This window comes from Amblyraja radiata, chromosome 35, assembly GCF_010909765.2.
Source record: "Amblyraja radiata isolate CabotCenter1 chromosome 35, sAmbRad1.1.pri, whole genome shotgun sequence".
Classification (NCBI taxonomy): Eukaryota; Metazoa; Chordata; class Chondrichthyes; order Rajiformes; family Rajidae; genus Amblyraja; species Amblyraja radiata.
This window is the reverse complement of record NC_045990.1, coordinates 5,318,523-5,334,740: the sequence shown is the minus strand read 5'-3', so window position 1 is coordinate 5,334,740 and position 16,218 is coordinate 5,318,523. Positions and strand designations below refer to the sequence as shown.

The 16,218-nt window shown below is 46.7% G+C and overlaps 1 protein-coding gene across 1 annotated transcript; it reads left to right on the top strand.

Moving 5' to 3' along the window:
* Positions 1–274: 274 nt before the first annotated feature.
* LOC116991970 (glutamate--cysteine ligase regulatory subunit-like) lies at positions 275–15,697 on the top strand. The gene is made up of 7 exons (XM_033050986.1): positions 275–773; positions 5,219–5,290; positions 8,884–8,968; positions 9,901–9,957; positions 11,461–11,663; positions 13,739–13,853; positions 15,059–15,697. The coding sequence occupies exons 1-7, from the start codon at positions 630–632 to the stop codon at positions 15,232–15,234; spliced, it is 852 nt and encodes a 283-aa protein (XP_032906877.1). The 5' UTR covers positions 275–629; the 3' UTR covers positions 15,235–15,697.
* Positions 15,698–16,218: the final 521 nt, after the last annotated feature.

The window sequence follows — 16,218 nt, the reverse complement described above, 5'->3', positions numbered from 1 at the left end:
TGGGAGGACGTACACGCTCCACAGAGACAGCACCTGTAGTCAGGATCGAACTCGGGTCTCTGGCACCATGAGGCAGCAACTTTATCACTGTTCCGCCCTCTTACTGTGCAGTAATGAGTGCACAGGGGTGAGAGGAGAGCAGGATTCTGCAGAGTCATTCAGTTGACAGATCACCCAACAGTGACTCAGCATCTGAGGGAGGTCTCCGCCCAGCTTTGATCATTGGCTGTGGAGTTCAGGAAAGTGCCTGGTTGCGTCCTTGTGTTTGGTCGGTATCCCGGAGCTGGTTCTCACTATATAATCATCACGGCAGGCAGTCTGGTGCCACTGTGGAGTACTGATCATCAGAAAACTGCGTGGATATGAAACTACTTTCATTGAAGGGATGTTGAGTTTAGTTGGGATGTTTAATTGAGTTAAGTTTCGATGAGTTAAGATTAGTTGAGTTGAGTTAGGTTTAGCTGAGTTAAGGTTAGATTGCAGGTAGACACAAAATGCTGGAGTAACTCAGCAGGTCAGACAGCATCTCTGGAGATAAGTTGAAGGAATAGGTGACGTTCTTCATCCATCCAAACTGCAGCTTTAGATTAGTTTGATTTCAAATTTGTACCAGCTTGATATCGTTGAACATGGAAGCTCTGGTCCCAGAGATGACTGATTTGAGCTCACGGCTCTTGGACTTCAGCGCGGCAAAATCACTCACCATGTGTACAGGGAACGTGGTGAGGTGGTGCAACTCTACAAGACGCCATCCCGTGCCGCCAGAGCAAGAGGTAGTGTGTGGTGCGGGGTTCAGGGTGGGACCTGTTGTACGTGGAGGGCTGAGGATAATGGCCATTTTGGGAACTGTGCTTTCAAATGTTGGTTTGTGGAAATTCCCGGCACTTTATTCCGATTCCAGGGTTTTCCCCGAGCACGGGATTCCACACGTGGTCTGATCGGTACAAACAGCACCCGTAGTCAGGAACAAACTCGGGTCCCTGGCGCTGTAAGGCAGTAACTCTACCTTGCCACCCTTGGTTGAGATTGGAAACTCACCTTAAAGCTATGCCTTCTATTATTTGATACTACCATGGAGTCATAGAGTGATACATCATGGAAACAGGCCCATCAACTCAATTGGCCCATACCAGCCAACATGTCCCAACTACACTAGTCCCATCTACCTGCGTTTGGCCCATACACCTACAAACCTGTCCTACCCATGTACCTGTCTAACTGTTTCTTAAGTGTTGCGATAGTCCCTACCTCAACAACCTCATCTGGCAGCCAAGAAATAATGTGCATGCAGTTGTAACTGTAAGGTTTTTAACAGTTATGCCCCTGTCCCACTTAGGAAACCTGAACGGAAACCTCTGGAGACTTTGCGCCCCACCCAAGATTTCCGTGCGGTTCCCGGAGGTTGCAGGTGGTTGCCGGAGGTTGCAGGTAGTGGAAGCAGGTAGGGAGACTGACAAAAACCTCCGGGAACCGCACGGAAACCTTGGGTGGGGCGCAAAGTCTCCAGAGGTTTCCGTTCAGGTTTCCTAAGTAGGGCAGGGGCCATTAGCGAATGCCAAATAGAGTTAGCTGACAGGATGACTAATCCAAAGGTCTAGTTTGAACCAGAATATATAGTATTAATTATTTCACCAGAAGAGGGCAATGCTGGCAAGGACAATGTTTATTCCACATCCAATATTTGCCCTGTACAATATGTCCTGTCTGAAGAAGGGTTTCGGCCCGAAACGTCGCCTATTTCCTTCGCTCCATAGATGCTGCTGCACCCGCTGAGTTTCCCCAGCAATTTTGTGTACCTTCGATATTCCAGCATCTGCAGTTCCCTTTTGAACAATATGTTATGTGGTGTTGGTTTGGCCATTAGTGAGTTAGGGATTAGTTTATCATTATTGTTCTCATGTTCACCAAGGTGCAGTGAAAATATTTTGTTGTTGCGCGCTATCCAGTCAGTGAAATGACTGTCTGAAGAAGAGTCTCGACCCGAAACGTCACCCATTCCTTCTCTCCAGAAATGCTGCCTGTCCCGCTGAGTTACTCCAGCATTTTTTGTCTATTTTTGGTGAAAAGACTATACATGATTACAATCAAGCTGTCCACAGTTTACAGATATATTGGATTAAGACAAAAACGTTTAGTGCAAGATAACATCCAGTACAGTATAATAATAACAATAAATTTTATTTAATGGGCGCCTTTCAGACATCTCAAGGACACCTTACATACTAATCGGAATAAAAACATATAATCGGAATATAACAAGTAATAAAGACATCACAGAGACACAAATTAAAAACAGAATTCAATCCAAAAACAGAAAATCAAAAACACAGTGTGAAGAGAGAGCAGCGGCAGCCAAAGCGCGCCAGCGTCCACTCTCTCTTCACGGCAGCCATCTTGGACACAGACCTACAGGACTACAATTAGACAAAAAAAATCATCCCCCCACAGTGGATAGCACTGTGGAGGAAGGCACAATGTCCAGTCCCCACCCCATGTTCACCCCAAAGTCAGGCCTATTGATTAAAGATAGCTTGAAGGTCTCCAATGGAGTAAATGGGAGGACTACCCTCTAGTTGGTGAGAGCTCGGATCAGTTCCCTGAAACTGTCCCTGAATTTGGAGCAATTCTGGAGATCCTGGTGAATCCGTGGAAACTTCATACATCAGCTTGACTAATGGTTCCCTGGATAACATTATGCGGCACGGTGGCGCAGAATTGCTGCCTTACAGACCCAGGTTCGATCCCAACCAAGGGTGCTGTCTGTAGGGAGTTTGTTCGTTCTCCGGGTGCTCCGGTTTCCTCCCACATTTCAAAGACGTGCAGGTTTGTTGGTTAATTGGCTTCGGTAAAAATTGTAAATTATCCCTAGTGTGTAGGATAATGCCAGTGTACGGGGTGATCGCTGATCGGCGCGGACTTGGTGGGCCGTATCTCTAAACTAAACCAAACTATTGATCCAAAAGCAAAGACACAACCTGCTGGAATAACTCAGCGAGTCAGGCAGCATCTCTGGAGAACGTGGCTTAAGTGACGTTTCAAACATAGAAACATAGAAATTAGGTGCAGGAGTAGGCCATTCGGCCCTTCGAGCCTGCACCGCCATTCAATATGATCATGGCTGATCATCCAACTCAGTATCCCGTACCTGCCTTCTCTCCATATCCTCTGATCCCCTTAGCCACAAGGGCCACATCTAACTCCCTCTTAAATATAGCCAATGAACTGGCCTCGACTACCCTCTGTGGCAGAGAGTTCCAGAGATTCACCACTCTCTGTGTGAAAAAAGTTCTTCTCATCTCGGTTTTAAAGGATTTCCCCCTTATCCTTAAGCTGTGACCCCTTGTCCTGGACTTCCCCAACATCGGGAGCAATCTTCCTGCATCTAGCCTGTCCAACCCCTTAAGAATTTTGTAAGTTTCTATAAGATCCCCTCTCAATCTCCTAAATTCTTCTCATGCACCTACTTAGAGATTCTGGCCGATGGTTTCACTTGAATGCTGAGTCACTGTTAGATAATATCTCAGGAAGATTACCTCCCTCGGGCAAAGGCCTTGACCTTACCCTTGTTCTCCAGACCTGACCAGCTGAGTTACTCCAGCACTTTGTGTCCTTTTATTTGTAAATGAGCATCTGCAGTTCCTTGTTACAACATTATTGAACCAGTTGGGTTTTAATCAACAGTTAAAATAAGACCCACCATTATGGATAGTTGCTCTAACAATCCCTAATATTCTGATGATGAATTTACATTTAATTAATGTGTTTTGTTTTTCTTTCTCCAATACAATACAATACAATATACAATACCGTTTATTTGTCATTTGAACCTCACATAAAGTTCAAACAAAATTTGCTTTCTGCAGCCATACAAGAAAAGAACCAAGACACACACCAACACAATTTACACAAACATCCATCACAGTGAATCTCCTCCTCACTGTGATGGAAGGCAAAGTCTTGTCTCTCCCCTGCTCTCCATTCCTCTCCCGAAGTCAAAGTCAAAGCCCTCGGCGGGCGCTAGCAAGTCCCACGACCACTTAAAGCCGCGCCGGGCGCATGAGTGAGATTTAAAATTGATTTCCTTGGATCAATAGTCAAGGTAATAGATAATAGATAATAGACAATAGGTGCAGGAGTAGGCCATTTGGCCCTTCTAACCAGCACCGCCATTCAATATGATCATGGCTGATCATCCCCAATCAGCACCCTGTTCCTGCCTTCTCCCCATATCCCCTGACTCCGCTATCTTTAAGAGTTCTATCTAGCTCTCTCTTGAAAGTATCCAGAGAACCTGCCTCCACCGCCCTCTGAGGCAGAGAATTCCACAGACTCACAACTCTCTGTGAGAAAAAGTGTTTCCTCATCTCCATTTTAAATGGCTTACCCCTTATTCTTAAACTGTGGCCCCTGGTTCTGGACTCCCCCAACATCGGGAACATGTTTCCTGCCCCTAGCATGTCCAAACCCTTAATAATCTTATATGTTTCAATGAGATTCCCTCTCATCGTTCTAAACTCCAGAGTGTACAAGCCCAGCTGCTCCATTCTCTCAGCATATGACAGTCCCGCCATCCCGGGAATTAACCTTGTAAACCTACGCTGCACTCCCTCAATAGCAAGAATGTCCTTCCTTAAATTAGGGGACCAAAACTGTACACAATACTCTAGGTGTGGTCCAAGGTTGTGAATAATAGTACAATGAATCAGATGTTTGCTACCTCAGAATAGAAGGACATAAGAATGTAGATAGGGCGGAGAATGGGTGGCAGTCTGTACTAGTTCATGAACATATTATACTCTGTGCGTCTAGCCTTTAAACTTTGGAAATACAGCGCAGAAACAGGCTTTCGGTTCACCAAGTCCGAGCTGACCAGCAACCATCCCGTACACTAGGACTATCCTACACACTTAGGACAAGTTACAATTTTACTGAAGCCAATTAACCTACAAACCTGCACCTATTTGGAGTGTGTGAGGAAAAGGAGTCTGAAGACCCGAAACGTCACCCATTCCTTCTCCCCAGAGATGCTGCTTGTCCCGCTGAGTTACTCCAGCATTTTGCGTCCATCTTTGAAGTTAGATCCTGTCCGAATAATCTCCCACGAAGCACGATGTGTAAATAAAAGCAATATGCAAATCCTAGATCTTCATATCATCCATTAACTTGTCGTCTCAGCCACTTTGTGAACTAACACTTGATGTAAAACTGATATTTCTAGATTCTGGACTGCATCAAGGCTGCTTTGGGTGAATGGGTTTCAAAGATCAACCGTGATCAAGTTGAACTGATGGTAAGACTGTTCTCATTTATTGAAATTGCATTTGTGCTTGCCTTATTAATTCCCCTCTGGCTCTTTCAGTTTACTTTACTTAGTTTAGAGATACAGCGTGAAAACAGGCCATTCGGCCCATCGTGTCCATTTCTATGTTTTTTTTATTTTTTATTTTTTTTAATTAGAAGTACAATAATATAGTACATAAGTATCTAATACATAATGAGATAACACAACTTCTATTTTCAAATATCGCAGAATAGAACAGAAAATGAGATTAGTCAAGATAGAGGAGAAAATAATGTCATAAGCCCTAGTGTTAGTTCGTGAGATAAAGAAAACCCAAAGAAAAGGTAGAAGGAGATAGAGTAGAAAAAAGAGAAGAAGAGAAAAAAAAACATAGAGAGACAGAAAGGAAATAAAAATAAAGAGATTGAGAGACCCATTTAATATCTTTATCCACCCTTCACCCAGTTCTGAAACGTTTAATTTCTAATAATAATAATAATAATAATATATTTTATTGTCATTGATTCAGATTCAGATTCAGATTCAACTTTAATTGTCATTGTCAGTGTACAGTACAGAGACAACAAAATGTAGTTGGCATCTCCCTGGAAGAGCGACATAGAATATGATTTCAATAAATAAAACTATTTACATGTATACAGTCATAGTGTTTTTCCTGTGGGAGGAGTGTCCGGGGGGGGATTGGCAGTCACCGAGGTACGTTGTTGAGTAGAGTGACAGCCGCAGGGAAGAAGCTGTTCCTGGACCTGCTGGTCCGGCAACGGAGAGACCTGTAGCGCCTCCCGGATGGTAGGGGGGCAAACAGTCCATGGTTGGGGTGAGAGCAGTCCTTGGCGATGCTGAGCGCCCTCCGCAGACAACGCTTGCTTTGGACAGACTCAATGGAGGGGAGCGAGGAACCGGTGATGCGTTGGGCAATTTTCACCACCCTCTGCAGTGCTTTCCCGGTCGGAGACAGAGCAGTTGCTATACCATACTGTGATGCAGTTGATAAGGATGCTCTCAATGGTGCAGCGGTAGAAGTTCACCAGGATCTGAGGAGACAGATGGACCTTCTTCAGTCTCCTCAGGAAGAAGAGACGCTGGTGAGCCTTCTTGACCAGAGTTGAGGTATTGTGTGTCCAAGAGAGGTCATCGGAGATGTTGACTCCCAGGAACCTGAAGCTGGAAACACGTTCCACCTCCGTCCCGTTAATGTGGATGGGGGTGTGCGTGCCGCCCCTGGACTTCCTGAAGTCTACAATGAGCTCCTTGGTCTTCTTGGAGTTAAGGGCCAGGTTGTTGTCAGCGCACCATGCTGCTAGGAGCTGGACCTCCTCCCTATAGGCTGACTCATCGTTGTTGCTGATGAGGCCATCAGTGCAACGAGATTTGGTATGCAGCTTCCAACCAAAGTCAAAAAAATAAATATTAAAATAAATAAATAAACTGTGCGACGTGACCATCTGAGGGAGACAGTCCAGGGGGGATGGGGGGCACTCAGCAGGGCCGGTTCAGAGCCGCTATTCTAAGTCTTTATTCTAAGGTTGTGTTGCAACGTATGCTTGTAAAAAGTCGATATAACGCTGCAGGGGCTGACATTGAGGTGGTGCAGACATATAAATACCTTGGAGTGCACCTTGATAACAAACTGGACTGGTCTGTCAACTCTGACTCCCTCTACAAAAAAGCCCAGAGCAGACTCTTTTTCCTCAGAAGGCTCAAATCCTTCAATGTGTGTAATGATATGCTGCACATGTTTTACAACACTGTGGTTGCAAGTGTTATTTTCTACGCTGTTGTCTGCTGGGGCAACAGCATTAGTGCAAAAAACAACAAGAAGCTGGTCAAACTGGTTAAACGAGCTAGCTCAGTGCTGGAGGGGAGAGTAGACTCTGGGATGGATGTGCTTGAGAGGCGTATGAGGCACAAGGTGCAGGTCATCCTGAAAAACCCCGGGCATCCCCTCCATGTAATTCTGGAGAGTCAAAAGAGCACTCGGAACAACAACCAGCTCCTCTCCCTGCCCTGTAGAACGGAGCGGTTCAGGAGATCCTTCACCCCTGCAGCCATTAGATTTTATAATTCGGACCGCTAGGCTGTAGGGGGATGCATTTTGCAATTTTTAATTTTTAATTGTTAATTATTGGTCTTTTTAAGTATTTATTGCTCTCAGGTAGTGTCCACATTGTATTCTATGTATTTTCTGTCTGTGTTCGTTTTGAATGTGTGGGTTTGTTGGTTGGGGGCTTCTGGACATCTGAATTTCCCTGAGGGGATCAATAAAGTATTTATTATTATTATTATTATTATTATTATTATTATTATTATTATTATTATTATTATTATTATTATTATTATTATTATTATTATTATAAGAAGACCAAATCATTAAGAATTGGTCTGTTTTGCCTAACAGGAGGAGTCTCATTTCTTCAGGATGTAACATTTCAGACATATTTGTTATCCACATTTTGAGCATTGGTGTGTGTGGCTGCATTTTTCCAAAATTTAATCACGAGATTTTTTGCCGTAATTAAGCCAAAGTTAAGAAGAGATTTTTGAGACGTAGTTAGTTTACATCCGTCTTCCATTGATCCGAAGATAATCAGTTATGTCCGTTTCTATGTTCAAGAATAAACTGCAGATGCTGGAGAATCGAAGGTAGACAAAATTGTTGGAGAAACTCAGCGGGTGCGTTAGCAGCCGCTGAGTTTCTCCAGCAATTTTGCACACCAGTTCTATGTTATCCCACTCTCTCCTCCACTCCCTACTCATTATGGGCAAGTTGCAGAGGGTTAATTATCTGACAAACCCATACGTCTTTGGGATTTGGGAGGAGAATTATAGGAAAGATGTCAACAAAATAGAGAGAGTACAGAGGAGATTTACACCATGCTGCTAGGAGCTGGACCTCCTCCCTACAGAGGAGGTTTACACCATGCTGCTAGGAGCTGGACCTCCTCCCTATAGGCCGACTCATCGTTGTTGCTGAGTTTCAGCACCTAAGTTCCAGAGAAAGGTTGAACAAGATAGGTCTTTATTCTTTGGAGCGCAGAAGGTTAAGGGGGGACTTGATAGAGGTCTTTAAAATTATGAGAGAGATAGACAGAATTGACGTGGATAAGCTTTTTTCATTGAGAGTAGGGAAGATTCAAACTAGAGGACATGATTTGAGAATTAAGGGACAGAAGTTTAGGGGGAACTTCTTTACTCAGAGAGTGGTAGCTGTGTGGAACGAGCTTCCAGTGGAAGTGGTGGAGGCAGGTTCGATTTTATCATTTAAAAATAAATTGGACAGGTATATGGATGGGAAAGGAATGGAGGGTTATGGTCTGAGTGCAGGTAGATGGGACTAGGTGAGAGTAAGGGTTCGGCACGGACTAGAAGGGCCGAGATGGTGTGTTTCCGTGCTTTAATTGTTATATGGTTATATGGAAACCGGAGCACCCGAACGTGCAAACTCCACATAGATGGCACCCGAGGTCAGAATCGAACCTGGGTCTCTGTTGCTGTGAGGCAGTGGCTCTACCAGCTGCACCACTGTGTTCTCTCCTTATTACTTATGAAATGCAGTCTTCATTCTCTTGTTATTTTGTCAGGCACTAGCTGAGCATGCTGTTTGCAGTCTAATGCAAGATAACGAGAGGATTGGAGCCAAAGAGAGAGAAGACATCAAACTCTCTGGTAGGTCTCTCATCGAGGGAGCTCGTGTTGGATCTATGGGATCTGCGGAAATAGTTTTGGCGCCCGTCCCTGGACAGCAGCGGGTAGAGCTGCTGCCTCACAGCGCCGGAGACCCAGGTTTGATTCTACCCTCGGGTGGTGTCTGTATGGAGTTTGTACGTTCTCCCCATGATAGCGGAGTCAAGGGATATGGGGAGAAGGCAGGAACGGGGTACTGATTGTGGATGATCAGCCATGATCACAGCTACTTCTTCCTGCCTCCACCCACCCCCAGGACCCATCAGTCTGAAGGAGGGTCTCGACCCGAAGTGTCACCTATTCCTTTGCTCCATAGATGCTGCCTCACCCGCTGATTTTCTCCAGCATTTTCGTCCACCCATGATCACAGTGAATGGTTGTGCTGACTCGAAGGGCCGAATGGCCTACTCCTGCACCTACTGTCTATAGACCTGCGTGGGTTTTCTCCGGGTGCTCCGGTTTCCTCCCACACTCCAAAGACCTGCAGCTTTGTAAATTAATTGGCTTCTGTAAATTCTCCCTAGCGTGTAGAGTAGAACTGGTGGATGGCTCAGTACAGATTCACTGGACCGAAGGGCCTGCTTCCATGCTGTATCTCTAAACGAAACTAAACTAAACTAAACTAAACCTGTACATTACTTTAGATCACTCAACCATTGGAGATCTAGAACATAGAACATAGAACAGCTCTGCACATGGATAGGTGACCTTATTGAAGATGAAAGAGTCTGAATACAGGTCCCCACCCGAAACATCACCTATCCATGTTCTCCAGGGATGCTGCCTGACCCGCTGAGTTACTCCAGCACTTTGTGTCTTATTTTGTTATAAACCTGCATCTGCAGTTCCTTGTCTCCACAGAGCTGGGGCTTGTTTGTGTAAATACCTGCTCATCCTCTCTCTGTCTTCCTCAGCCAAACTCTTCATCTACAGCTTTGAACCTGGGATGATCAAAGAGAGTGCGTCCAGAGGTAGGTGGAGCCAATGTGGACTCTCCCATGGGCTGGCAATTAAATCTCCTCTAACTGCATGTGACAGCTATTCAGCTTATTCCCTTTATCATGGATCAGTGCCATTTGGATTGCTCAATTGGAATCATGTATTGTCTTTCTGAGGTCTGTTAGCTGGCATGCAACAAAACATAGAAACATAGAACAATAGGTGCAGGAGCAGGCCATTCTGCCCTTCGAGCCAGCACTGCCATTCAATATGATCGTGGCAGATCATCCTAAATCAGTACCCCGTTCCTGCTTTTTCCCCACATCCCTTGATTCCGCTAGCTGTATCTAACTCTCTCTTGAAAACATCCAGTGAATTGGCCTCCACCGCCTACATCCGAGACAGCACTCACACCCTTTAACTTTTTAATAACTTTCAGGCCCCCATTCACTCATCAAAAAGCAAGAGTCTGAAGAAGGGTCCCGACCCAAAACATCACCAATCCATGTTTTCCAGAGGTGCTGCCTGACCTACTGAGTTATTCCAGCACCTTGTGTCAAGAGAGAGTTAGATAAAGCTCTTAGGGCTAATGGAATTAAGGCCCGTATCTCTAAACTAAATTATAAACACAGAAAATAGGTGCAGGAGTAGGCCATTCGGCCCTTCGAGCCAGCACCGCCATTCAATGTGATCATGGCAGATCATCTAAAATCAGTCACCCGTTCCTGCTTTCTCTCCACATCCCTCGATTCCGTTAATCCCTTAGAGCTCTATCTAACTCTCTCTTGAAACCATCCAGCGAATTGTCCTCCACTGCCTTCTGTGGCAGAGAATTCCACAGATTCACGACTCTCTGGGTGGAAACGTTTTTCCTCAAGTTTTTCACTGTACCTAGGTGCACATAATAACAAACTCAAATTAAACTTAGTTACACAGGGTGTTTAAGGAATATCTGCAGATGCTGGAAGGATCGAAGGTAGACAAAAATGTCTGAAGAAGGGTCTCGACATGAAACGTCACCTACTAGGGGCTAGTGGAGTCAAGGGATATGGGGAGAAGGCAGACACGGGTTATTGATAGGGGACGATCAGCCATGATCACAATGAATGGCGGTGCTGGCTCGAAGGGCCGAATGGCCTCCTCCTGCACCTATTTTCTATGTTTCTATGTTTCTAGTAGGGGAATCGAGAACCAGAGGACACAGGTTTAAGGTGAGGGGAGAAAGATTTAATAAGAACCTGAGGGGTAACTTTTTCACACAAAGGGTGGTGGGTGTATGGAACGAGCTGCCGGAGGAGGTAGTTGAGGCTGGGACTATCGCAACGTTTGGACAGGTACATGGATAGGACAGCTTTAGATGGATATGAGCCAAACACAGGCCGGTGGGACTAGTCTAGATGGGACATGTTGGTTGGTGTGGGCAAGTTGGGCCGAAGGGCCTGTTTCCACACTGTATGACCCTATGACTGGACACTCTATATATTTGGACTCCTTCAGCTGAGGACTAAGGGCAGGTATTCTCTGTTGATTTGCAGCCTGCCTGGAGCTGGGAGTGACTCAGTTTGACTCCATTATCCTGGCCCTGCCCCCACTGTCCGGAGGTGAGCGCCGATCCCTGGAGGAGCTGCAACCTCCCTGGGAGGAGATGGAGGCTCTGGTCCAAGAGAAGAAGGTGTCGTCTATCGGAGTGTCCGACCTGGACCACCAACTGCTGGAGGCCCTTTGCCTAAATGCTCAGGTACAAACATACCTTGTGTTGCTCATTGGCTTGTTCCCTGACACCATCCATCACCCCCACCCCTTTGCTCATCCAAGTTCCTACGTCATAGGAGCTGAATTAGGCTATTCAACCCATCAGGTCTGCTACGCCATTCAATCATGGCTGATCTATCTCAACCCCATTCTCCTGCCTTCTCCCCAAAACCATCAACGCCCTTATTAATCAAGAACCTGTCAATCTCCGCCTTAAAAATATCAATCGGCCACCACAGCCGTCTGTGGCAATGAATTCCACAGATTCACCACCCTCTGACTAAAGACATTTCTCCTCATCTTCCCAAAGGAACATCCTTTAATTCTGAGGCTGTGACCTCTAGTCCTAGACTCTCCCACTAGTGGAAACATCCTCTCCACATTTACTCGATCCAAGCCTTTCCCTATTCAGTAAGTTTCAATGAGGTCCCCTCTGTTTCTTCAGGATATATGTAAGATGGCATCATCTTGTAAGCCTTGAATATTAATATGAATTCAAAGTTCAAATGTTATGGTGTAGTTGGTTCACTATTACATTTTTTATGTACTAGATGGAAAAATGAAACGAAAGCAATAAATAAAATGAAAAACATTGTGTATATATATATACCTGTATATATATATACAGTCATACCCCCATCCATATAAACAGGACTGAGGTGGAGCGCGTCTCCAGCTACAAATTCCTCGGGGTACATATCTCGGAGGATTTGTCCTGGTCCCTCAACACCTCCAAGCTGATCAAAAAGGCACAGCAGCGCCTTTACTTCCTGAGGAGGCTCAAGAAAGCCCACCTGTCCCCCCAGATACTGACCAACTTCTACCGCTGTACCATCGAGAGCATCCTGACCACCTGCTTCACGGTATGGTACAGCAGCTGCACTGTTGCGGACAGGAAGGCACCACAACGGGTGGTGAAAACCGCGCAGCACATCATCGGTGCCCCGCTCCCTGCCATGGATGCCCTCCACCGAAAACGGTGTCTGAGACGGGCCGGGAAGATCATTAAAGACCCCTCCCACCCCAACCATGGACTGTTTGCCCTCCTCCCATCAGGGAGACGGTACAGGAGCCTCAGGTCTCGTACCAGCAGGATGAGGAACAGCTTCTACAATTATACCATCACATTGCTGAACTCGGAGTCCCGCCGATAGATTTCTCCGGTCCCTCCGTCCCCATTGTTTAATTATTCTGTATTTTTGATTATTCTGTATCTTCTTTTTTTTAATTTCTATATTGCACTACTACTACGGACTGACGCAAAACTGCATTTCGTTGTACCCATACTCAGTATTTGTGCAATGACATTAAAGTTGAATTGAATTGAATTGAATTGAATTGAATATGGATGAGACACAAAATGCTGGAGTAACTCAGCGGGACAGGCAGCATCTCTGGAGAGAAGGAATGGGTGATGTTTTGGGTCGAGACCCTTCTTCAGACTCTATGACACTATGTGTCTGGTGAAGGGTCTCGTCATGAAACGTCACCCGTTCCTTCTCTCCAGAGATGCTGCCTGTCCCGCTGAGGCACTCCAGCATTTTGCATCTACCTTGGGTTTAAACCAGCATCTGCAGTTCCTTCCTGCACATTGAAGCTAAGTGTTGCCCACCACCTTCTTCATCATTGTTGGCAACATTAGCGACATGTTGGTGCCAGTTTCCGACGGGAACGGTGACGGACGCACCACACATCTCTGTCCTCCAGTTCCTGCGGACTTCCGCCGCTGGAAGTACAGGATTTTGGTGTGTGTGTGTTTTATCATCATCATTCCTCACGACGCTATGTACAACAGTGATCGCAACTTCTACTGAAGTGTGGGTGGCCATTGGCTCGCTAGAAGCTCATCCGCCCTTTGACAGGTCTTGTTCTTGGTCCTGCTGGGGGTCCACAGCCCCCTCCTCACCTGGCAAACCAGGTGGGTGAAGACGGTTTAGTCGCCGACTATCCGACCATGGAGCAGGTAGCACGGGATTACACGCTACACGTGGCGGGGGGAACTCCCCCCGACCTGACCACTTCCTTCTGCTACTGTTCTAACCCAGGTTTTCTCTGCCCTAGGTACAGCCAAGTAGTTGCCAGGTGAACCTGGCCTCTTGCTGTGTGATACCACCTGATCTCACCACCTTCGCCAGTGAGAACAACATCCAACTGTTGACCCACAATGACCCCACAGGTGAAGTATCCTCATGTTCTTCCTGTGTTGGTATCAATGAGTGAATGAGTGAATGAGTGAGTGAATGAGTGAGTGAATGAATGAGTGAATGAATGAGTGAGTGAATGAATGAGTGAATGAGTGAATGAATGAGTGAATGAGTGAATGAATGAATGAATGAATGAATGAATGAATGAGTGAATGAGTGAATGAATGAATGAATGAGTGAATGAATGAATGAATGAATGAATGAATGAATGAATGAATGAATGAATGAATGCTTTATTGTCACATGTGACAAGTCACAGTGAAATTCTTCGCTTGCACACCCGAGGTATGCAAATGGTCGCCCATAAAGGGCACTTACCAAGTTACAACGTACGCCCCCCCATGCCGGGTCCCCGTTGCTCTCCCCCCCCACCCCCCCCCCCCTCACAGCGGTCCCCACCACGCCGGCTCCTCCTTTGTACCTTCCCTCGGCGGCGGCGTCCTCACTTCCACGTGTCCGTCCTCATCTATCAGTCGGCGCCATCATCGACCGCCGTGCCGACCCCTCCACTATCACCGCCGGGTCCTCTCCGCGGCGCTAACCCCGGCTCTGTCGACCTGCCAGGCTATGGCACAGCTTCTCACTGGTCCTCCAGAAGGCCTGGTTCTCCGCTGCTGGTCAGCCTCCAGTGGATCACCTCGGCAGGAACACAGTTTGCACCAAAAAATCACCGGTTCAAGCCCCATCTCAACACAGTGGTGCAGCGGGTAGAGCTGCTGCCTCCCAGCGCCAGAGACCCGGGTTCGATCCTGGCCTCGGATGCTAGGAAAGTCTTTGAAAGTCTTTTAAATGCCACTATCCTATCCTAGCACATGGTTTATACACATGGCACTGTTTATAAGCATGGCACGGTGGCGCAGCGGTAGAGTTGCTGCCTCACCAAGCCAGAGACCCAGGCTCTTGACTACGGGTGCTGTCTGTACGGAGTTTGTACGTTCTCCCCGTGACCTGCGTGGGTTTTCACCGGTTGCTCCCGTTTCCTCCCACACTACAAAGACCTGCAGGTTTGTAGGTTAATAGGCATCAGTAAAATTATACATTGTCCCTAGTGTGTGTAGGATAGTGTTAGTGTACGGGGTGATCGCTGGTCAGCGCGATCTCGGTGGGCCGTAGGGCCTGTTTCCGCACTGTGTCTCTAAAGTCTAGACGTTTCACTGAGGTTTCCTTCCTTGCCCAGATATCCTCCCGCTGGGACCGTTCCAGGATGCCCTTGGTGCCAGCGTGCGGGGTCCGGGCACGGCCCAATGGGCACCGCGCTGGATCCTCCGGTACTCAGCCGTTATTAAAAACAGAGGGATCATCAAGTCCAAAGGGTACGTGGTCAAGGCGGAGAGAGCAGCAGCGCAGTACTGAGCCCGCTCTGCGGCAAAAGGGTAGCGGTTGGATCTCTCTCTTGACGTCTCACCACCTCCGGAAGCCCTAGGACACCACGATGTAAACACAGATGTTACCCGAGACCACCCACGAACTGTAAACCGAGACGACATCTTCCCTGGTGGACAAAAGTGCTGGAGAAACTCAGCGGGTGCAGCAGCATCTATGGAGCGAAGGAAATAGGCAACGTTTCGGGATGAAACCCTTCTTCAGACTGATCTGCGACATCTTCCCTGGTGGTGCAGGCTCGAAGGGCCTCCTCCTGCACCTATTTCCTATGTTGCCCGCTGTTCACCTCTGACCTCATACAATCACACACCTTGAGGAGGCACGGTGGTGCAGCGGTAGAATTGCTGCCTCCCAGCACCAGAGACCCGGGTTCGATCCTGACTACGGGTGGAGTTTGTACGTTCTCCCCGTAACCGCGTGGGTTTTCTCCGGGTGCTCCGGTTTCCTCCCACACTCAAAACACTTGAAGTTTGGTCGGTTAATTGGCTTCTGTAAATTGTCCCAAGTGTGGAGGATAGCGCTAGTGTTCGAGTGATGGGTGTGGACTCAGTGGGCTGTTATTACCACTTTTAAGGCAGAATCAACATGTTAATACTGTAACATATCATTATAACACTATATATCCTGCATTCTATCCTTAATGTATTTGCACTACATGTTGTATTAATATGGAGTAGAGGAGTCGAGAGGTTCTTCTGCAGTTGTATCGGGCTCTGATAAGACCACATCTGGAGTATTGCGTACAGTTTTGGTCTCCTAATTTGAGGAAGGACATCCTAGTGATTGAGGCAGTGCAGCGTAGGTTCACGAGATTGATCCCTGGGATGGCGGGACTGTCATATGAGGAAAGATTGAAAAGACTAGGCTTGTAATCACTGGAGCTTAGAAGGATGAGGGGGCATCTTATAGAAACATATAAAATTATAAAAGGACTGGACAGGCTAGATGCAGGAA

Coding starts and splice junctions, on each gene's coding strand:
- LOC116991970 (XM_033050986.1), top strand. CDS start 630: ATGGAAGCTCTGGTCCCAGAGATGACTGATTTGAGCTCACGGCTCTTG. Junction 8,969..9,900: donor AGAAGACATCAAACTCTCTG/GTAGGTCTCTCA, acceptor TGTCTTCCTCAG/CCAAACTCTTCATCTACAGC. Junction 13,854..15,058: donor GACCCACAATGACCCCACAG/GTGAAGTATCCT, acceptor TTCCTTGCCCAG/ATATCCTCCCGCTGGGACCG.